Source organism: Blennius ocellaris (genome assembly GCF_963422515.1).
Source record: "Blennius ocellaris genome assembly, chromosome: 23".
Classification (NCBI taxonomy): Eukaryota; Metazoa; Chordata; class Actinopteri; order Blenniiformes; family Blenniidae; genus Blennius; species Blennius ocellaris.
This window is the reverse complement of record NC_137672.1, coordinates 7725942-7749322: the sequence shown is the minus strand read 5'-3', so window position 1 is coordinate 7749322 and position 23381 is coordinate 7725942. Positions and strand designations below refer to the sequence as shown.

General features: G+C 42.6%; 1 protein-coding gene across 1 annotated transcript; it reads right to left on the bottom strand.

The window, feature by feature from the left end:
• Positions 1-8691: 8691 nt before the first annotated feature.
• LOC308146822 (uncharacterized protein) lies at positions 8692-12004 on the bottom strand. Its single transcript, XM_080518758.1, has 10 exons — positions 11468-12004; positions 11187-11378; positions 10968-11063; positions 10721-10859; positions 10151-10596; positions 9870-10061; positions 9651-9746; positions 9398-9542; positions 9109-9273; positions 8692-9000 (listed from the first exon to the last, which is right to left on the bottom strand). Exons 1-10 carry the CDS (start codon positions 11990-11992, stop codon positions 8957-8959), a joined length of 2040 nt encoding a protein of 679 aa, XP_080374884.1. The 5' UTR covers positions 11993-12004; the 3' UTR covers positions 8692-8956.
• Positions 12005-23381: the final 11377 nt, after the last annotated feature.

The window sequence follows — 23381 nt, the reverse complement described above, 5'->3', positions numbered from 1 at the left end:
CATTCAGTGAGAGGCTGTTATTTCTCAATTCCCCCAGACAAGTATTATTGTCCACGATGCTCTTCTTCATCCCCAGATATTGTACATCCCTCCACAAAGTTTACAAATGGTGTCCAGACCTTCTCAAAGACGTCCTCTTTCCCTTTCAGTATATACGTGATTCGTTCCAGTGGTAAAGCCGCCAACATTTGCTTCATCCAATGTCCAATAGCCGGTTCCCTTGTCTCTTTCCACTTTAGTGCAATTAGTCTCTTTGCTTGCAACAAACCCATATTAATAAACACCTGTTCCCATTTTGTGTATCTTATATTTTTAGGGTATAATCCCAAAATGAGGAAACCAGGATCCAGGGCAACTTCTTTCGATATGACTTCTTTTATAGTATGTGTCACTGCTACCCAAAAAGTTCTAATCTTCCTGCAGTCCCAAATACAATGCCAGAGTGTACCTTTGTCATCGTTACATTTGGTACATGTATCTGGTATATCTGGGTTGTATTTATTTAATTTTTCAGGTGTAATATATATTCGCATTAGCCACTTGTATTGCAGCAACCTTAATCTAGAATTAATGGTTTGTTTATGAGCTTTCGCACAAACCAATTGCCATTCCTCTATAGACACATCTTTTCTTAAATCAGTTTTCCAAGCATTCAACCTTCCCAGTGAGTTATCTGACGTTTTTGACATAAACAACTTGTATATTTCTGATATTGCCCCTCTTTTTGAACTGCTTTTACTAATCATTTCTTCCAGTTTAGTTTTTAGTGGTTTGGTGAAAATATTGTTTTGCTTTGCTCCAATGTAACTCCTTATCTGGAGGTATTTGAAAAATTGCTTTCTATCAATATTGTATTTATACCTAAGTACATCAAAAGACATCATATATTTAGATTCTGCTAAATACAAATCTTTAATTTTTTGGATTCCTTTAGTTGCCCATTGTTTAAATATCCCATCCTCTTTTCCTGGTATGAAATCCTGGTTTCCCCATATCGGTGTAAACTGTGATAAGATAACAGGATCCTTCATAAACCTTTTTACATCGTAAAACACTTTAACCATGTTTTTTACTATTGGATTATTCGTTTTCTTGATCAAGTTAACTTCTGTATCCGAAAAAAAATATAAAGGCAAAGATGGACGCAAGGTAGCACTTTCCATTTCTGTCCACTGAGGAGCATTATTTGAATTAAAATAATATCTTATAGACCTTAATTGACATGCCCAGTAATACCACTTAATATTCGGACACAATATGCCCCCCTCATAATAGGGCAGATGAAGTAACGACAATCTAATCCTGGGTCGCTTATTTTTCCATATAAAGCTAAGGATAAGCCTTCTAAATGTATTAAACCAGTCAGCAGGAGGCAACAGAGGTATGTTCTGATAAACATATATCACTTTTGGCAGTATGTTCATTTTGTAGATATTGACCCGACCAATCAAAGACATGGGAAGAGACATCCATCTATTTACATTATCCGCTATTTCTTTGGTTAGATTTTTGTAATTATTTTCAACAATCTCGCTTAACTTTGGTGAAATTTGTATCCCTAAATATATAAATTCCTTTACCGTTTTGAAATGTGATGTTACTGCAGGTGGGTTTCTTCTTTCTCCTTCCTCTAGCATTAATATGGCTGACTTAGATTTGTTGACAACATATCCTGAGACGTGACCAAACTCCTCTATTAAGCCAAGCAAAGCAGGGATAGATTTATTTAAATTCGAAAGATATACAATTACATCATCTGCATACAGTGAGATCCTATGTTCCGTTTGTTCTACCACAATTCCTGTCAAAGTTAAGCTGGAACGTACAGCTATAGCAAAAGGTTCCATAGCCAGTACGAACAACAGTGGGCTTATCGGTGAACCTTGAGGGCATCCCCGCTTTACCATTATTGGCTTGGAAACATTTTTATTTGTCAAGATTTTGGCAGCTGGATTTAAATGTAGCAATTGTATCCATCTCCGGAACACTTCTCCATAGCCAAATCGGGTCAAAATATCAAAAAGATAGGGCCATTCAACCCTGTCAAATGCTTTCTCAGCATCTAGGGAAAGCAAGGCCTTATCCGAAGTGTTACTTAGCCCGTGTATAATATTAAGAACCCTCCTTACATTGTGCAGACCTTGGCGTCCTGAAATAAAACCATTCTGATCTCTATGAATAACGGATGGGAGAGTATCCTGCAGCCGTGCTGCTAATATTTTACCCAATACCTTGAGGTCAGAATTAAGCAAACTTATTGGTCTCATATTCTCACATTTATTACTGGGCTTTCCTGCTTTAGGCAAAAGGATGATAAGTGCTCTAGTCACAGATTCAGGAAGGCTGCCTTCACCAAGTGATTCCTGGTACATTTCCAGTAGTGGTTTTAATAATTTTCCTTTAAATGTTTTGTAAAAATCGATTGGGAATCCATCCTCTCCGGCTTTTTTGCCTGATTTCATGTTATCAATTGCCCTGCTCATTTCTTCTTCAGTAATTTCTGCATCTAATTGTTGTTTGACTTCATCATCAATAGTAGGCATATTTATCCTGTCTAGAAATTTATTTCTGGAGTTTTGATCTGAACTATCCTGAGAATCATACAGTTTTTCATAGTAATTTCTAAACTCCTTATTTATTCCAATTGGGTCCAATATTGTTTTCCCTTCCCTGTTTATAATTGATGTTATATTTTTTTGCGCTTCCAATTGTCTTATTTGCCATGCTAAGATTTTTCCAGGTTTTTCTCCTTGTTCATAAAAAGACTGATTCAATCTCAGGATGTTTGAAGCTGCTCTATCTGCTGATTCCTTATTATATTGTGCTTTTAATAATAACAATTATTTCTCTATTAACGGGTTTCTATTGTTAAACACTTGTTCCTCTAGCTTCTTTATTTTCTCCTCCATATGTTGTCTTATTTTTTGTTTTTCTTTAGATTTTGATGAGGTATATGCAATTATAATTCCCCTTAAACAAGCTTTAAATGCCTCCCATCTGATACGAGCATTCGTTTGTGTTGTATTTATAGTGAAAAATGCATCTATTTCTTTTCCTACATAAACAAGAAATCCCTCATCTTTCAGCCACTTCTGATGCAAGCACCACCTATATTCCATTATCAAATTGTTGTGTGTATATACAATGTTACAGGGGGCATGATCTGATATTAATATACTGCCATATGAACAATCTTTTATATTGGACAAGAGTTCTGCTGATATTTAAAAATAATCTATTCGAGAGTATGTATTAAATGTTTTTGAATGGCATGAGTAAATTATGTCATCAGGTTTTAAATGCCGCCAGATATCTATTATATTTAATTCTTTCATGAAATTAGAAATAGTCTTCCGGCTTTTGGGATGGGTTTGGTCAGTCCCAGTTGATCTGTCTTGAGTTGGATCCATAACGCAGTTCCAATCTCCCCCTATAATAAATTTTCCTGGGAGAGATGAAAGCGTAAGAAAAAAATTTGTAAAAAATGTATCATCATCTGAGTTAGGTCCATATACATTTACCAAGTTGATTGTTTCTTTTAGAAGGGATCCCTGAACAATCAGATATCTGCCAAATTTGTCTTTTATCACATTTGTGACCTGAAAGGGTATTGATTTATGGATTAATGTGATTACACATCGAGCGTTGGATCTATACGAAGCTGCATATAGGGACCCCTGCCACCTCCTGCCAACTTTAATGTTTTCCTCTTCCAAGGAGTGTGTCTCCTGCAAGAAAACTATTTTAGCTTCCAAATCTTTCATTTTGTTCATCACTTGTTTTATCTTTTTGTTTCCTTTTAGGCCTCTACAATTCCAAGAAGTACATTTAATTTCCATTTTCTGTGTCATTCAATCACCATGTATGTTAATAACCAGTGTTTAAACACGCCTGAGAGGGCACACAAACCAAAACACCAAACACAACATTCAAAAGAACGATAACTCACACACAGAACAACCCCCCCTATCCCAGTTACCCGGGTACCCCATTTAAATGCTCTACCTCCAACTTCTACCATGTACAGATCTCAATTTAAGATCTGCTTTAACTAAGATAACTAAGACATTATGTCTGGCCCCTACCTGCTCCCCAGGTCTTCACTCAATCCTTTAAAACTATTTATATTCCCTTGCTCCTACTGTTTTTTCTTTGGGTTTTTTTCCCTTCTTTCCTTACCTTCTAAGTACCATCCCCACATTATCAACAGTACTGTCACAGTTTCCACAATGGTGATGTCAAACAAAGGCTCCCCCAGCTACCGCATTACTCTGAAAGCTGTGTTCCTATTAGCAGTCCTCAGACCTCACTTTGCTGGATCTCCTCTATGAATCTTTGGACCTCTGCTGGTGTGTCAAACCTGTGGACTTTCTCCTTGTATGTCAGTATCAGTTTAGCTGGTGGTATGATGCCGCTTCTCAGTCCCATTTTCCAGAGTTGTTGCCGTACGCCTTCAAACTTTTTCTTTTGCTTGTGTACTTCTGTGGCGACGTCCTCGTAGAATCTCACCCTTTTGTTCTTGTATAAAATATCCTTTTTCGATCTTGCAGCCCTGAGCACCATGTCCTTCTGCATATAGTTGAGAAAGCACATAATTAGGGTTCTTGGAGGTTCCTCGGGCTTTCTCTTCGGTCCAATGCGGTGCGCCCTCTCAATCACTAAAGGCTTCTGTGATATGTTCAGGTCAAGTACATCTTGTATCCAGCTTTGCAGAAAACCACAGGTGTCCATGCCCTCCTCGCCCTCTGGAACACCAACCAGTCTGAGGTTATTACGCCGGGATCTTGTTTCCAAATCTATCAATTTGTCCTCTAGGTATTTATTCTTTTTCTCCAACCTCGTTACGGCAGCCCCCATGACAGCATGGTCATCTTCGATATCTGAAATGCGTTTCTCCGCCTGATCCACTCTTCCCACACAGTCGGATAGATTTTTCTGCATTTCGTTCATGGCTGCCACAACCTCATCTGCTTTGTTAGAAAACTTGGTCATAGCACCTTCCAATTTGTCACAGAGTTCAGTTTGCGTGTTCGCAAGTTTGGCTTGTATACTTTCAAACTCCTCTCGTATGGTACGTTGCACTTTCTCCTCCATTCTTTCGCTGCCAGTGGGGCTGCGTGCACTAGCGTTAGCTTGCTCGTTAGCTGCGTTAGCTTCGCTAGCGCTAGCTGCGCTGTTAGTGATCGGTAGCTTAGTTTGCGTAGTTGTCTTTGTTTTATCTTTACTCGCTTTTCCCGTTGCAGGCATCGTGAGTCAATACCGAACTCTGTTTCTGTACTTCGGAGCGTTTTACTGCAGGCATTTAAGGATTTAGCTGAGTTACCTCACGGAGCAGCTCGGGGCACAACCGCTCGCTATGGTGACGTCATCGGAAGTCTTCTAGGATCCTTTTTATGCGAACTGACCGAAGGGTAAAATGTTAAAACCCGGCAATCTGCGAGAAAATAGCCGATAAACAGTGGTGTTTCCTCTGCTGGGCGGAGCTTCTGACAATAATAGAGTGACGTCACGAGTTGTGCACATGCCCAAGTTGTGTTTACATTATGGAGGATCAGAGTTTTGACCACGAAGAGGCTGAATTTAACCATATTTCATCATCATCATCATTTCAAACCCAGTGATTGATGAAGAAGACACAGAAGGGACGTTCTGCCATCAGTGACCCCGTCTGGAACATGTTTGAGGAAGCAGAAGACGCTTCGTTCTCCATTCGTCCTAGCCGCGCGAGCTAGCCGTGCGAGCTAGCCGCTAGCCGCGCGACCTAGCCGCTCCTGCCGCCTGTGCTCCGTTTCTCCTCTCTCTGGTCTCTTCCAGGCTCAATCTTTCATCAAGGCTCATAAAACGCAGACTATAACTTCAAAACACTATTAAAACTTTGATATTTAAGACGGAAACAAGCCAATATAAACACAACAGATGGACATCTGCACATCTCTTGACGTCACGCCCACGAAGAAGAAGCATTCCCCTGACTTCGTCGGCTGGAGATTCAAAATTCAAATAACTTTGTTATGCGACAACAGTGGTGGGGCAGAGTCGGAGGAACCTGATAAGTAGTCGCCCAACTATCGTTTTTTTGCAAAGTAGTGTTTTACATTTCACTAGGCCTTTAAGGTATTACTTAATCATTTTCAGTGCATTTCAATGTTTTCTTCAGCTGATTGCTGATGCTGAGTGGTCGGAGGGTTTGTAGATTTTTTTGCTTGTATGTGGTCGTGTTGAATGTGAACGTCCCGTTGGGGGGGGGGGGGGAATGTTGGGAACCACTGGTTTAATATATGGCAATTTTCCTCTCAGTGAATCTCCAGTCGGTCTTCAGGTTTAGGGTCCTTTCAATGTGGTGTTTGCATGTCCTCTTGGTGCTGAGATGTTTTTTTTTTTTCCCCCTCATGTAAATGTAATTTTTCCAACTGTCAAAAATGGAGGAAGGACTCAAAATAGCCGGCCAGAGCAGGTCTCAAGACAAACACTGCTTTTCGAGCAATTCCAAGAAACAAGATTCCAAGAACACAGGGAAATACCATTAACGCAGGAAAACAAACAAGACGCAGACCTCAAGCCCAAGACCTACTGCTTTCACCAGGTGAAGACAATCACACAATCAAGCCACATTTACACGTACCCGGGTATTTGAAAAAACTGTGATATTTCTCTGCGTTTGGGTTGCGTATTTACACATAAACGTAGCGACAACTCACCATAAACGATGTTCCTTGAAAACTCCGGCCACAGTGGAGATCTGGATAAAATTCGTGTCTCTGTTTGCACCTAAAGGTGGATAATTTTGTGACAATTTGTGACTTCCTGTTTTATTTACAGGATTCTGATTGGCTATCATTGCTTCATGCTTCTTGATACGATGCCCCCTACAGTTTTGGCATCCCATAGAGATGGGAATTTCATGTTTTTTGGGGGGGGGTTTTTTCCAAAAAAAACTGGGTAGGTGTAAATGTGGCCTCAGGCAGGTGAAACACATCAAGTCAGGAAACAATAATTAGAGATTAATAGGGAAAGTTGAGGAGCCTGAAATAAGATAAATTGTGAGAATGGAAAATAAAACAGGACTCAGACATGACAGGGAAATGTGTACTATAACACATATGACCCCAAATTTGCACACAGAAAAGAAAAATTCAAAATGCTAGGTACAGGATTGGCAGGTTAACAACGCAATACAGATGATCAGAGAATATAGCCACACCACAAAACCGGCTTTGTTTAATAACTTTATTTAAATAAAAAATTTTAACAAACTCTTCATTGTTTCAGAATGATGTGTGCAAAAGTTAGTTTTAGTAATATTTGGTTTCATATGGAGTACTTTATGTCTACCTACCCATCTGCATTTATTTTTGCACAACTACATACTTCATAAATATCAGCCAGGGATGGCTTCATTGTAGAGTCACAGCTAAGTAACAAAAAACAACAAAATACCACAAGAATATTATGACGTTAAACTGCATTTCAGACTTTTCAAGACTTTTCTTCTTCTGGCTCTCGACGAAGGCGGTCGCTTCTCTCTCCTCTCCTCTCCTCTCCTCTCCTCTCCTCCCTCGTCTCCCCTGCTTGCTGCTCCTGTCTATAACCATGGAATTGATCAGCTGGTCTCTCAATGCGATCGACCAAATTTTTACGACATGACGATCGGGCAAAGGAGACCCCATATGTGCCGATGGGACGTTTGCTGCCGGATACACAATGGACTCCTGTCAGATGTGGAGAATTGTGTGTTTGTCAATTCTTTCCATCGAGGAGGTGGAGGACCTCGACATAATTGGATTTATAATAACAGGTATGTCCATGATTTGGGCTGGCGGCTTTCTGATCTATCGCAAAGTTGAGAAGACACTGGTAGCTGCTTTGGGAAGGCTGTCTATCGTCACTGAGGGACTGTGCTGAGCTCTGAACTCATGTAATAAACGAACTCAAGAGCATGCAAGACGCGACTCTTGAACGTTTCCGCGAAATTGGAGCCATCTTGGAGAAGATCAAAGCTCGGCTGGAAAGCTAAAAAAAATGGCCACGATTTGGAGCAGCATGAAGACCAGAGACACTCCAGGTCAAGAGTAAAGCTGATTCGCATGGACCAAAACAAATCTTATCTAAATTCAGATATTCTTCAATATCTCCTGGATGTGTTTGTGGAATGAAGGCTCTACCCCCCCCCCCCCCCCCCCCCCCCTCCCGTCCCTGATAACCCACACACCTGGCCTCCTGGAAGCTTGCTCTGTTCAGGACTCAGGACCTTCTCACAACAACAGACTGGATTGACTGCAGAGGTAAGCAACAGTACCTCTCACCGTCTTTCCCTGGCCCCCACCCCCCCCTCCAACGCAGAGGCTGTTGGAAGAGCTGACGCTCCACGCGAATCCTAGCAGCCGGCTGCAAAACTCCCCTTCCCATGCCCTATGTGCCTCGCTTCAAGATATGTTGTAATCTGATGCTTCAAATGTACCTGAGGTGGGGTTTTTTTCCTGATTACAAACTCTGCTTCCTCACCTCTTGCTGTCTTTCTTTCCCCCCAAGCTTTCTTCTATACAATGTATAGATGTAACTTGTTACAATGACGATAAAGAAATTCTGATTCTGATTCTGATTATTACAAGGAACATCAAGAACGGCAAAAACTGTTTCTTTGTTTGTGAATGAAATGACAAGGTAGTAGATAGAGTGCACACACACAAAATATATGTCTCACTTTGTTATTCAGCAGTACATCATTCACTTAGGATGTTTAAAAATTGATATCACAGATTATAGAAAGTTTCTAGTATGTACATTGTGTTGAGATTCAGCAAAAGAATTTGGGTTTTAGCATCTCAATTCAACATTATTCCTAACAATCTTGGTCATACTGGGAAAAATTAATTATTGTTTCCGATTTGTATTCAGTTGAACGTGTATAGAAATAAGGTTATTATTTGTCCATGATGCGTGACAGCTTTCATTGTCCTCAGAATATGGCCAAACCCACGACAGCCAAAGTGATAAGCAGAGCTAAAAGGGAGGAAAGAACAATATGAGACTTTGCACACTAAACATTTTCCAACGTGATGCAAATTTTTCATACAACTGGTGAAAAGTACTCTTGTGTCTAAAGCTTACATTGCATGAGTGAATAATGGACAGTAATTCCGTGACAAGTGGTTGTTGGGGTGGCGGTGGAATTGGTAGAGTTGTTAACCGTGTTGGTCACAGTTGCGGTAGCATTAGCAAGGTCTACGACATTGGTTGTGACTCTGGCCGTCGGGGATCCCAGAGCTCCAGATGCTATGAAATCAAACAAGGTAGAAAAGAATCACAAGAGCGTTTCAAGCACAGTTGAAACCATTATGTTATTTTCTGTGATTCCTCCTGTGAGGGACCAATGATAAACTGTTTCTTTTTAACTTACAGGCATTGAACGTCCCAGTAATGACAGAGGTTGAGAAGCTTGTAGTTCTCTGCGATCTGGTTGTTGTAGCCGGTGGTATTCTTGCTGAAAAAGTGCACTGGATTGTTCTTCCATTGATTCTTCCCATCACATTGTTCACATCCAGCTGCAACAAGACCACAAGGAAGATGGTGAGTCTTCAAATCTTGGAACTAAATGTAAATGCTGGTGGCTTTGATGGAGGTTTGTCCTGCAGCAGGTCATCAGAACTTACCGGTGTCAGAGTAAACATGTTGTTGTTCAACGTGGCACCGAAGAACTGAACCACACCGTTGTTGTTTGCACAGATGTAGGCTGTGTCGTTGCCTCCCTGTAGTGCAAAACCAGAAATGACAATTACTTTTTGATTTTACTTCAACATTTAAGTGACCTATATGTGAGGTTGGTTCATGGTCATTGCTTGGCCAAGATGAGAAGAAGGAACTTGACATACCAGCATAGTGTCGGCTGACAGCACGGTACCGAGGTAGCCGTCTGACTCTCCTGAAAGCTCAAATTCAAAGTCTTGACCATTCTGCTGATTGGCAGAAACAAAGAAACACGATCCTGGTGTGGACGGGTCACAGTCGCTGGGTTCAGACGCACAGAGTCGGCTGGATCCACAACCAGACCTTGAGGGAGGCGCCTACAAGAAGAGAGTATGGGATACTCTGATTACAGTGGAGTAACTTTACTATTGTGTTGTGAATTGTTTGGTGGGTTTTTAACACTCACTGCAAGATCTTGCACTGTGGTGTTGGCTACAAATGGTGCCATTGTGGGGCTTGTGTTGTTCCCTCCTGCTGTCATGTTCCCTCCTGCTGTCATGTTCCCTGCTGTCATGTTCCCTCCTGCTGTCATGTTCCCTCCTGCTGTCATGTTCCCTGCTGTCATGTTCCCTCCTGCTGTCATGTTCCCTCCTGCTGTCATGTTCCCTGCTGTCATGTTCCCTCCTGCCGTCATGTTCCCTCCAGTGGTCATGTTCCCTCCTGCTGTCATGTTCCCTCCAGTGGTCATGTTCCCTCCTGCCGTCATGTTCCCTCCAGTGGTCATGTTCCCTCCTGCTGTCATGTTCCCTCCTGCTGTCATGTTCCCTGCTGCCGTCACATTTGCGGTAGCATTAGCAAGGTCTACGACATCGGTTGTGACTCTGGCCGTCGGGGATCCCAGAGCTCCAGAAGCTGAGGAATCAAGCAAGGCAGAAAAGAATCATAAGAACGTTTCAAGCACATTTGAAACCATTATGTTATTATCTGTGATCGCTCTTGTGATGGACCAATGATAAACTGTTTCTTTTTAACTTACAAGCACTGAACATCCCAGTAATGACTGAGGTTGAGAAGCTTGTAGTTGTTGATCTGGTTGTAGCCGGTGATATTCTTGCCAAAAAAGTGCACTGGATTGTTCTTCCATTGATTCTTCCCCTCACATTGTTCACATCCAGCTGCAACAAGACCACAAGGAAGATGGTGAGTCTTCAAATATTGGAATTAAATGTAAATGATGGTGGCTTTGATGGAGGTTTGTCCTGCAGCAGGTCATCAGAACTCACCGGTGTCAGAGAAAACATGTTATTGTTCAACGAAGCACTGAAGAACTGAACCACACTGTTGTTGTTTGCACAGATGTAAGCTGTGTCGTCGCCTCCCTGTAGTGCAAAACCAGAAATGACAAATACTCTTTGATTTTATTTCAACATTTAAGTGACCTATATGTGAGGTTGGTTCATGGTCATTGCTTGGCCAAGATGAGAAGAAGGAACTTGACATACCAGCATAGTGTCGGCTGACAGCACGGTACCGAGGTAGCCGTCTGACTCTCCTGAAAGCTCAAATTCAAAGTCTTGACCATTCTGCTGATTGGCAGAAACAAAGAAACACGATCCTGGTGTGGACGGGTCACAGTCGCTGGGTTCAGACGCACAGAGTCGACTGGATCCACAACCAGACCTTGAGGGAGGCGCCTACAAGAAGAGAGTATGGAATACTCTGATTACAGTGGAGTAACTTTACTATTGTGTTGTGAATTGTTTGGTGGGTTTTTAACACTCACTGCAAGATCTTGCACTGTGGTGTTGGCTACAAATGGTGCCATTGTGGGGCTTGTGTTGTTCCCTCCTGCTGTCATGTTCCCCTCTGTCATGTTTCCTCCTGCTGTCATGTTCCCTCCTGCTGTCATGTTCCCTCCTGCTGTCATGTTCCCTCCTGCTGTCGTGTTCCCTTCTGTCATATTCCCTCCTGCCGTCATGTTCCCTCCTACTGTCATGTTCCCTGCTGTCATGTTCCCTCCTGCTGTCATGTTCCCCTCTGTTATGTTCCCTCCAGTGGTCATGTTCCCTCCTGCCGTCATGTTCCCTCCTGCCGTCATGTTCCCTCCTACTGTCATGTTCCCTGCTGTCATGTTCCCTCCTGCTGTCATGTTCCCCTCTGTTATGTTCCCTCCAGTGGTCATGTTCCCTCCTGCTGTCATGTTCCCTCCAGTGGTCAAGTTCCCTCCTGCCGTCATGTTCCCTCCTGCTGTCACGTTCCCTCCTGCCGTCATGTTCCCTCCTGCCGTCATGTTCCCTCCTACTGTCATGTTCCCTCCTACTGTCATGTTCCCCTCTGTCAAGTTCCCTCCTACTGTTATGTTCCCCTCTGTCAAGTTCCCTCCTACTGTTATGTTCCCCTCGGTCATGTTCCCTCCTACCGTCATGTTCCCTGCTGTCAAGTTCCCTCCTACTGTCATGTTCCCCTCTGTCATGTTTCCTCCTGCTGTCATGTTCCCTCCTGCTGTCGTGTTCCCTTCTGTCATATTCCCTCCTGCTGTCATGTTCCCTCCTGCCGTCATGTTCCCTCCTACTGTCATGTTCCCCTCTGTCAAGTTCCCTCCTACTGTTATGTTCCCCTCGGTCATGTTCCCTCCTACCGTCATGTTCCCTGCTGTCATGTTCCCTCCAGCCGTCATGTTCCCTGATGTCATGTTCCCTCCTGCCGTCATGTTCCCTGATGTCATGTTCCCTCCTGCCGTCATGTTCCCTGATGTCATGTTCCCTCCTGCCGTCATGTTCCCTCCTGCTGTCATGTTCCCTCCTGCCGTCATGTTCCCTCCTGCCGTCATGTTCCCTCCAGTGGTCATGTTCCCTCCTGCTGTCATGTTCCCTCCTGCTGTCATGTTCCCTCCAGTGGTCATGTTCCCTCCTGCCGTCATGTTCCCTCCAGTGGTCATGTTCCCTCCTGCTGTCATGTTCCCTCCTGCTGTCATGTTCCCTCCTGCTGTCATGTTCCCTGCTGCCGTCACATTTGCGGTAGCATTAGCAAGGTCTACGACATCGGTTGTGACTCTGGCCGTCGGGGTTCCCAGAGCTCCAGAAGCTGTGAAATCAAACAAGGCAGAAAAGAATCATAAGAACGTTTCAAGCACATTTGAAACCATTATGTTATTATCTGTGATCGCTCTTGTGATGGACCAATGATAAACTGTTTCTTTTTAACTTACAGGCACTGAACGTCCCAGTAATGACTGAGGTTGAGAAGCTTGTAGTTGTTGTTGATCTGGTTGTAGCCGGTGGTATTCTTGCCAAAAAAGTGCACTGGATTGTTCTTCCATTGATTCTTCCCATCACATTGTTCACATCCAGCTGCAACAAGACCACAAGGAAGATGGTGAGTCTTCAAATCTTGGAATTAAATGTAAAGGCTGGTGGCTTTGATGGAGGTTTGTCCTGCAGCAGGTCATCAGAACTCACCGGTGTTACAGTCAACATGTTATTGTTCAACGAAGCACTGAAGAACTGAACCACACTGTTGTTGTTTGCACAGATGTAGGCTGTGTCGTTGCCTCCCTGTAGTGCAAAACCAGAAATGACAAATACTCTTTGATTTTATTTCAACATTTAAGTGACCTATATGTGAGGTTGGTTCATGGTCATTGCTTGGCCAAGATGAGAAGAAGGAACTTGACATACCAGCATAGTGTCGGCTGACAGCACGGTACCGAGGTAGCCGTCTGACTCTCCTGAAAGCTCAAATTCAAAGTCTTGACCATTCTGCTGATTGGCAGAAACAAAGAAACACGATCCTGGTGTGGACGGGTCACAGTCACTGGGTTCAGACGCACAGAGTCGACTGGATCCACAACCAGACCTTGAGGGAGGCGCCTACAAGAAGAGAGTATGGAATACTCTGATTACAGTGGAGTAACTTTACTATTGTGTTGTGAATTGTTTGGTGGGTTTTTAACACTCACTGCAAGATCTTGCACTGTGGTGTTGGCTACAAATGGTGCCATTGTGGGGCTTGTGTTGTTCCCTCCAGTGGTCATGTTCCCTCCTGCCATCATGTTCCCTCCTGCCGTCATGTTCCCTCCTACTGTCATGTTCCCTGCTGTCATGTTCCCCTCTGTCAAGTTCCCTCCTACTGTTATGTTCCCCTCGGTCATGTTCCCTCCTACCGTCATGTTCCCTGCTGTCATGTTCCCTCCAGCCGTCATGTTCCCTGATGTCATGTTCCCTCCTGCCGTCATGTTCCCTGATGTCATGTTCCCTCCTGCCGTCATGTTCCCTGATGTCATGTTCCCTCCTGCCGTCATGTTCCCTGATGTCATGTTCCCTCCTGCTGTCATGTTCCCTCCTGCTGTCATGTTCCCTCCTGCCGTCATGTTCCCTCCTGCCGTCATGTTCCCTCCTACTGTCATGTTCCCCTCTGTCAAGTTCCCTCCTACTGTTATGTTCCCCTCGGTCATGTTCCCTCCTACCGTCATGTTCCCTGCTGTCATGTTCCCTCCAGCCGTCATGTTCCCTGATGTCATGTTCCCTCCTACCGTCATGTTCCCTGCTGTCATGATCCCTCCAGCCGTCATGTTCCCTGATGTCATGTTCCCTCCTACCGTCATGTTCCCTGATGTCATGTTCCCTCCTGCCGTCATGTTCCCTGATGTCATGTTCCCTCCTGCCGTCATGTTCCCTGATGTCATGTTCCCTCCTGTTGTCATGTTCCCTCCTGCTGTCATGTTCCCTGATGTCATGTTCCCTCCTGCCGTCATGTTCCCTGATGTCATGTTCCCTCCTGCTGTCATGTTCCCTCCATGCTCTCCTCCTGTTGTCATGTTCCCTGAAGTCATGTTGGTCATGTTCTGTGCATTGGCTGTTTGGTTGGCTTGACCGTAGGTACCCAGGAATCCCCAGGACAGCGCTGCCAACAGGACCGTGAGGACCAGACTGCTATCCATGTCTGGGGAGGTTGAGATCATGATGTTAATTAAACTGTAAGTAGTTGTGTAGTAATAGAAAACTAGTTTTGATGGGGGGGAAAATAACGGATGTCCAGTTTCGAACATGATTTCATGATAAGTCATTCACAAGTGAGCTACTTTGGAGATGGTTTAAGTTACGAAACTTTGAAATGAACATAAATCATCCAGATCTTAATTGTAATCCTTTGTTGGGCCTCTGTAGTGTTGGACTATTGGAGAGGAAGAAGAGTTACTGAATTCAACCACATTTTTATCTAGTACTCTGCTGTTGTGTTGTTAAAACGCAGGTATGCTCCCCTTCGCAGCCTGCTGAGTTGCAATAACACACCCTGAATTCTGAATGCATGTGGAAAAAACTTTTTCTAAAGTCCCCACGAAAACTGAAACATTCCTTCTCTCTTCATTCTGGTCTGGTATGGAGAATCCTTGACTGAATTGTTTAACTCTAGGTGTTGTACATTGTTTCCTTCTCCACTGGCTTTCAAACAATTCAAATATTTCCACTGTGGATGACATTTTACATTATTGTTTAATTAATATTTAATATGAAGACTTTTTCTGATCAAGTGCAGTATTACAGTATTATATACATCCTAATAGGATGTACATAATGCCATAATAGGATAATCCTATTGGCAATAATGTTAACAAAAACATTTATAACAGCCGACCACACACCCTCCCATTCACACCTATTTGAATGTACAGTCTCCAATTAACCTCACATTCACATGGGAGAAAACCCACGCTCACATGGAGAGGAATTGCAAGCTCAACACAAAAAGGTCAACCTCATTGTGACGCAAACTGTTTATAACACATAGAAAATATTTCCATTAGTTGAGAAGAATGTACCTTATTTTGTAGTTTTATCTGTTGTTTTTGTTGTAAAATGTATTTTCACAATATACAAAAAACAAACAAACAAAGCAAACAATGTATTTTTTTTGTATTGTATAGAAGGACAAAGACAACTTCACATTTATTTGTGAAATAATAATTTGCACAACTAAAATATTATAATCAGATCACCTTCAATCAAAGCTGGATTAAACACATTAAGGCTTTGATATATGAAAGGAAATACTAGATGAAAATGTATATTTTAGATAAAATACTTACTGATATTTCGATGCAAAAATCTGTTAAAAAAAAAAAAAGAAGAAAGTTTAGGTTTAAAGCAAAAAAACAAAAGAAGAACAAAAGAAGATGAGTAGTTCCCTCCTTAGGTTTGCGTGGGGAGCTTTATTCTCCGATGTGCGTTTCGCCTGTAACAGGCTTGAAGTACAAGTCGTGACAGTAGTTTATCGGTGTCGCTATTTATCAAAGAGGGACGGTTCAACATATCGTGGTTAAAGAAAATAGAGGAGAAAACATTTTATGATTCCCACACGACAATTCTTTAAATGTCAGGGTGTGTACAAAGATAACCTGGTATGTCATTAGGCAGTGTTGTTTCAAAAACCGTTCTTCCTCATGCACTTCAAAAGCTCATGATGCTTGCATGATCTCAATGACCAAAACACACCAATAAAAGAGATGCAGCGAGGCATGCAGGGATGTACAGCTGAGCAGCAAACAGTAGGGAACAGTGAGGAGCAGTGAGGAGCAGCGAGGAGCAGTGAGGAGCAGTGAGGCCATGCAAAGGAGCATGAAGGTCATGTCATACTGTATGTCACTAGTTAAAAAGAGGGAAGGCTCCATGTGTCACCTTAGAATAAGATAGAATCTTATTTTCCCCACAGGGCAATTCTTTAAAGGCCAGGGTGTGTATAAACAAATAAAACCAGGCATGTCATCAGGTAGTGTTTCCAAAAGTGTTACTTCCTCAAGCACTTCCAAGGCCCCAGTGAGGAACAGTGAGGCGTAGTGAGGGGCAGTGAGGAGTAGTGAGGAACAGTGAGGAGTAGTGAGGGACAGTGAGGAGTAGTGAGGAACAGTGAGGAACAGTGAGGAGTAGTGAGGGGCAGTGAGGAACAGTGAGGAACAGTGAGGAGTATTAAGGAGCAGTGAGGAGTAGTGAGGGGCAGTGAGGAACAGTGAGGAGTAGTGAGGAACAGTGAGGAACAGTGAGGAGTAGTGAGGGGCAGTGAGGAACAGTGAGGAGTAGTGAGGAACAGTGAGGAGTAGTGAGGGGCAGTGAGGAGTAGTGAGGAACAGTGAGGAGTAGTGAGGGGCAGTGAGGAACAGTGAGGAGTAGTGAGGAACAGTGAGGAGTATTAAGGAGCAGTGAGGAGTAGTGAGGGGCAGTGAGGAGCAGTGACGAGTATTGAGGAACAGTGAGGAGCAGTGAGGAACAGTGAGGAACAGTGAGGAGTAGTGAGGGGCAGTGAGGAGTATTGAGGAGCAGTGAGGAGTAGTGAGGAGTAGTGAGGGGCAGTGAGGAGTAGTGAGGAACAGTGAGGAGTAGTGAGGAACAGTGAGGAGCAGTGAGGAACAGTGAGGAGTAGTGAGGAACAGTGAGGAGTAGTGAGGAACAGTGAGGAGCAGTGAGGAACAGTGAGGGGCAGTGAGGAGTAGTGAGGGGCAGTGAGGAACAGTGAGGAGCAGTGAGGAGTATTGAGGAGCAGTGAGGAGTATTGAGGAACAGTGAGGAGTAGTGAGGAACAGTGAGGGGCAGTGAGGAGTAGTGAGGGGCAGTGAGGAACAGTGAGGAGCAGTGAGGAGTATTGAGGAGCAGTGAGGAGTATTGAGGAGCAGTGAGGAGTATTGAGGAGTATTGAGGAGCAGTGAGGAGTATTGAGGAGCAGTGAGGAGTATTGAGGAGTATTGAGGAACAGTGAGGAGTAGTGAGGAACAGTGAGGAGTAGTGAGGAACAGTGAGGGGCAGTGAGGAGTAGTGAGGGGCAGTGAGGAACAGTGAGGAGCAGTGAGGAGTATTGAGGAGCAGTGAGGAGTATTGAGGAGCAGTGAGGAGTATTGAGGAGTATTGAGGAGCAGTGAGGAGTATTGAGGAGTATTGAGGAGCAGTGAGGAGTATTGAGGAGCAGTGAGGAGCAGTGAGGAGCAGTGAGGAGCAGTGAGGAGTATTGAGGAGCAGTGAGGAGCAGTGAGGAGTATTGAGGAGCAGTGAGGAGTATTGAGGAGCAGTGAGGAGTATTGAGGAGTATTTAGGAGTATTGAGGAGCAGTGAGGAGTATTGAGGAGCAGTGAGGAGCAGTGAGGCCGTGGGAGGATTTCATTCACATAGAAGATGACATAAGGAAATGTAAGACTGTTAATACAGGTGATAATGTGACTAAAAGCAGCAGCGCGGCTCTACAAGTGGACAAGACGTCCTTTTGGCATCACAACATGTGACAGTGTGCGTCAGTGTGTTTAAGCTGCAGTAGGTCTGCACTCAATACAGGTCACAAGACGAGTTACTCCAAAAACTGGTTTTTCCGCAGCAGTGCAAGCACTCTGCTTGGTGTCAATATCTATTGTCTTCGTCTGTTTTTAACGTTTGCCTCCGATAATCCAACAGGCAAGTCTCAACAGCTCCGAACCGTCCATCTGTAATGATGGACGTGTTAATTATGGCTACCGGCTGCACACACCATAAAGGACTTGTGTAATATAATCCAGACGTCCACTTCCTGCGGTGGCTTGAACAATTTTTTTTTTATATTTCTCCTTTAAAATGCATTTAACAATAGGAAATATTCCTATATAATCTGCATTGTTTCATTAAAGACGGCGCGCTTAATCTTCCTCCAAAGCCAGTAGAAGAACAACACAAAGTCTCAAAAAGTTCACGTCATGAGTAAAACAAGGCGAGGATCTTGAATCCTGCGAACCAATATTTCCTCTATGAAGAAACGGAGGTCGCATATCACTAAAAAGTCATATTTTATCACGATTTCATGGGAAACATGAAAATCATTTTGGAATTTTGATGGCGGCGACACGTCATCGGACATGAAGTGGCCATGAGGGGATGTGTGACGTCTGTTCAGCATTGATCACGTTCCCAGTTTGAGCACAAACAGATGGCTGGTCTTGGCTCAGGAGCTGCTACGGTTTTCTGACGAAACCATTTGATGTGCACAAATCCATCTGTGAAAAACCAGTTCACAGAGACAACAAGCCGGTTTGCGCAACGCCACCAGGAACAGGCGCTTCACCTGAGGGGAGGAGTTTTCGAAATACTGCTGGGAACGGAGCTCAGGTCAACAGTGGCTGGAGATTGTAATCAGTAACTAGAAAACTTTACATGACATCCCCCGACATGCTGCCACTTCTAAGAAAACTCATTGTGTGAATGACGATAGGTATTCATCATGATAACAGTAATAGTAAAAAAAAAAAAAAAAAAAAAAAAGTATGAATATCAGTAACAGTTATAGTATAAATAAATATCCAGTAATGGTTAAAAAGAATCAATGAAGTATCAGTAAAAATGACAAAGTATTATTAAAGTAACAATAACAGCTAACATGTATTAATATAGTACCAGCAATAGTTGAAATGTGTAATTCATGTACCAGTAGTGTTGTGACTATCCAAAAAACAAAAAACAAAAGAGAATGGCTCCTACAAGTAATATTCAAAAGTTTAAATATATTACTTGTAATAGTTGAAGGGTTTCAATAAATTACTAACAATACTTGAAAAGTAGCAATAAATTAACAGCAATAGTTTAAAAAAGTATCAATAAAGTATCAATAATAGTAAAAAAAAAAAAAAAGTATGAATATCAGTAACAGTTATAGTATAAACAAATATCCAGTAATGGTTAAAAGGTATCAATAAAGTATCAGTAATAGTAAAAATAAAAATGTATGAATATCCGTAACGTAAAGTATCAGAATTAGTTGAAAAGTCTCAATGTAACTAGTAATAGTTGAAAACTATCAACAAAGTACTAGTAATAGTTAAAAAGTATCAGTGATCGTTGAAAAGTCTTCATGTTTTATTTATCTGACACTTTTCGTGAGGCACATTTTACAACCGAAAGTTCTGCACACGATCGGTTGTTTCCGAACATTTTTTGCGTTTTCGTTTCGGTTCTTGGTGCTTTGCCAACTTTCAGACGACCATTAAAGACGCCATCTAGTCTTGGCTCTCGGTGATTCAAACAAATTCCCCGACATTCTGACGAGTCATTTCCAGGTGTCAGACACATAAAGTCGGTTTCTGTTTGAATACTTTTCGATGAAGGAAGAAAACCCCACCCAATTGGCTACTCATTGTTAGAAGATTTTTTTTAAAAAAACATTGTTTTGTTTTGGTTTTTATTTTTATTTTTATTGATAATTACATAGATTTAAAATGCAATGGGCAGTAGAAGAGCAGCGCTGACCGTAAATCATGTGTCGACATGGGAGTGAACCTTGAGGCGTGAAACCTGTTTGGTTCGTTTACGCCGGTCTCGCGGTGTTTCGTGTTCTTGTAATGAATCAGACGAATGAGTATAAAGAACACATTTATCCTTGTCGGGGCGGCGCGGCGAGGATTACAAGCCCGTTTCATGTGTTCTGCTGTACCGGTTTTGGTACACCGCAAAGGAATGAACGTTCGTCATGATAGTGGAAGCTGCTTTGTCATCATGTGCCTCTTGAATAAACTCCTTGTCGGTCCTTGTGGCTGCGCGGGACAATGGAGGGAACGGTTGCTACACAAACAGATTCGGCGCTTGGCCATCGGTGTTGAGTAGGTAACGGCCCGATTTCCAAAACATGCCAAATTTAGCATCCGCCAGTACCATTAATAGCGACACATTTGACATTTCTGAGACGTGGCCGTTCTACGTCTCTGGAGAAAATATACCTAAAAGTACAATGGAATTGATAAACAAACACGCCGGCAAGCGATTTCACAATGTGAGAACATAATATATTGAGTACTTCTATAAATAGGAGAGTTGTGCAAGATAGTAACTGATTGTAATTGTTAGTCATTTCTTTCAAAACAAGGGTATGTACTTTATTATCTTACTGTTATTATGTCTCTAAACGTTTGGCACGTTTCTATAATGTGTGTTACATTATTTCATGTTAACATCAGTTGAGCACCATGATGAATCAGTAAAATCAGATTCAACCACTACATTGACGCAGCAGGAATTCAGTTGGTCGCTCTGCTCCACCCACTCGCTGGTTAGCATGGTGGCTATGATGCTAGCCGGGACTCGCATCTGCCTTCAAGAGGTGAATGCCTCGTCTCTGGATGACGGCACACGGCCCTCCTTTCCCAATAAGACAGACAGATTGTGGGGGATTCAAACCCTGGTTTGTCACCAATCACATCAGAACGTCTCGCGGCCAAATGTATGTATTGATGTCCGGGGTGATGCTATAGTACGTAGTAGTATAGCCCTGACATCGGCTCTACATTGTTCAATCTGGTGTCAGGATGACCGATGCCTGCAGGCAAGGCGTCTCGCCGAACAGTTTCAGTGCAGATACCGGCGTCAGATAAAATGCTGATGCTAATGGACATTGGCTCGTGAGCAAGGGAGAGAGTTGTGTCGCAGGCTGACAACCTCTGGTGGATTCACGAGATGGATGCACCAGCGTTTCCCACGTCTTCTGTCCACAGTGACCCTTTTTGTTTTCAACACCCCAATGCCACCAAGAGATACACCACGACCTGATCATTCCCCGGAGAGTAATAACAGGGATCGTTCTCACACCTTTTTGAAATACATTTATTGGGTGGAGCTCATATTTTCCTTAAATTCCCTTCGTCCTTTGTTGACTGGTGTCAGTGCTGTTTGATCCCTCCGGGCCGTTCGCGGTGACTAATGGCAAAAACACGTGGCATCGAACGCCGAGCTGTCGTTGCCGTCCTCTAACACCCTTTAGTGTGCGTCAACGCGCTTGCGTGACGATACAGTCACTACAAGCATGCATTATGCTATGAAATAAACAAAACAGCACCAATAACAGACGGTAAATGGTCCAAAGCAGTAACGATAGGTTGGACTACGTTAAGACTCTCGGCCTGAGTGCGACCAGGTATACCAGTATTGGTGAGGCTGGGTGAGTCGGGTGATTTTGGCCGACGATAAGGGCGATCTTGGGTGATGGATGCGGTCCGAGTACATTCGGCTGTTGATGTTGACCATCAAAAAAAAAAAATCGACAACAGAACAGATTCTCTATCCCGCAAAACTCATGCTGTTTCTGCAGGATGGAAAGACTAAGATTTTTGGAAACCCACGAGAAGCAGCAGAGGGTCTAAAGGACTTTGGCGTAACGATGGAAGTCCCAAGAAAAGAACCGGATTGGGACTCAGCGCTGCGGGCTGCGGGATGGCAGTCCCCCCGCGGTAGGAGCAAACACACTCCCGCTGGGGAAATAACAGCCAGTGTTGAATCTCTTCGAGTTTCCTTGGATGGCTATGAAAATGAAAAGACTGACGACGAGTAAGGTATGGATATAACATTGTGGCTAGTGCTTATTTGTATAAATTAAGTGCGATGTCCGCAGTGTGTGAACATATCCTTACACAAGCTGAATACACAGAAGGTCGTGTCTATGACCAGGATGAACTGGACTCCGAGTCAAATTTATTTCCAAACACAAATGATACATGTAAATATTATACAGACGCAGAATTTAATAGTAACATAGAAACGGCTGGGTCATTTTCTCTTATTCATCTGAATTGTAGAAGCCTGTATTCAAATTTTAGTAAAATACATGATTATTTGAACACATTAAAAAATAAATTTACAGTTATAGCTCTGTCTGAGACTTGGTTAACGGATGCGAAAGGTGCAGAATTTAATTTTGAGGGCTATGAATTGTTTTATGTTAATCGGATCAAGAAGAGAGGAGGGGGGGTTGCTCTTTATGTCAATAGTGAGTTGAAATGCAAAACAATTGAGTGTATGACTACTGCAATAGAAGATTTAATGGAATGTTTAACCGTTGAGATCGAAATGAACAAACAGAGGAATATTGTTGTCACATGCATATATAGAACTCCAGGGTCTAGCATTACAGCATTTAATAACAAGTTGGAGCAATTATTAGTTGGGATGAATGAAAACAAACAATCTATAATTTGTGGAGACTTCAACATAAATCTCTTGAATGTGTCTAATCATTCCAGTAGTTCAGATTTCCTAGATTTAATATATAGCAGAGGCCTTTATCCAACTATTACCAGGCCTAGCCGAATAACCTCCAACTGTGCCACATTAATTGATAACATTTTTGTTAATATACTTGATAAAACTGTCAAAAGTGGTCTTTTGATAAATGATACAACTGATCATTTACCCATATTTGTAACTGACTTTTGTAAAGTGAAAACAAACAAAGAAAAGTGCCCCAAAGTCATTCGGTCCAGAACTGAGGAAAGACTAAATAAATTTAGGGATGATCTTATGAAAGAACACTGGGAAAACGTTTATAGTACAAATAATGTAAACAAAGCTTATGAGTCATTCCTAAAAAAGTATCTATGGTTATATAATAAAAATTGCCCAACAAAAATACGGTATGATATAGCAGGAAAAAAAAAAAATAAACCTTGGATAACAAAGGGTATATTGAAGTCTTGCAAAATGAAGAACAAGCTTTATCGCGACTTTGTAAAATATCAGACAATAAATGCAGAAAAAAAATATAAAGCCTATAAAAATAAGTTGACTGCTGTAATGAGACGTGCAAAGAAAGATTATTATACAAACTTGTTAATGGAAAACAAAAGTAATATCAAAGGAATGTGGAAAGTCTTAAGGGAGGTTATGGGCGGTAAAATAAATTATAGTCAGCCACTATACTTAATGAATCAACAG

What these genes read in the sequence shown, in the direction of transcription:
- LOC308146822 (XM_080518758.1), bottom strand. Translation starts at nt 11,992, where the DNA reads ATGACAGTAGGAGGGAACATGACGGCAGGAGGGAACATGACGGCAGGA. An exon ending in ACATGTTTACTCTGACACCG is followed by an intron (nt 9,543 to 9,650) that starts GTAAGTTCTGAT and finishes GTCTTGTTGCAG; the next exon opens with CTGGATGTGAACAATGTGAT. An exon ending in CCATTATTCACTCATGCAAT is followed by an intron (nt 9,001 to 9,108) that starts GTAAGCTTTAGA and finishes CCTCCCTTTTAG; the next exon opens with CTCTGCTTATCACTTTGGCT.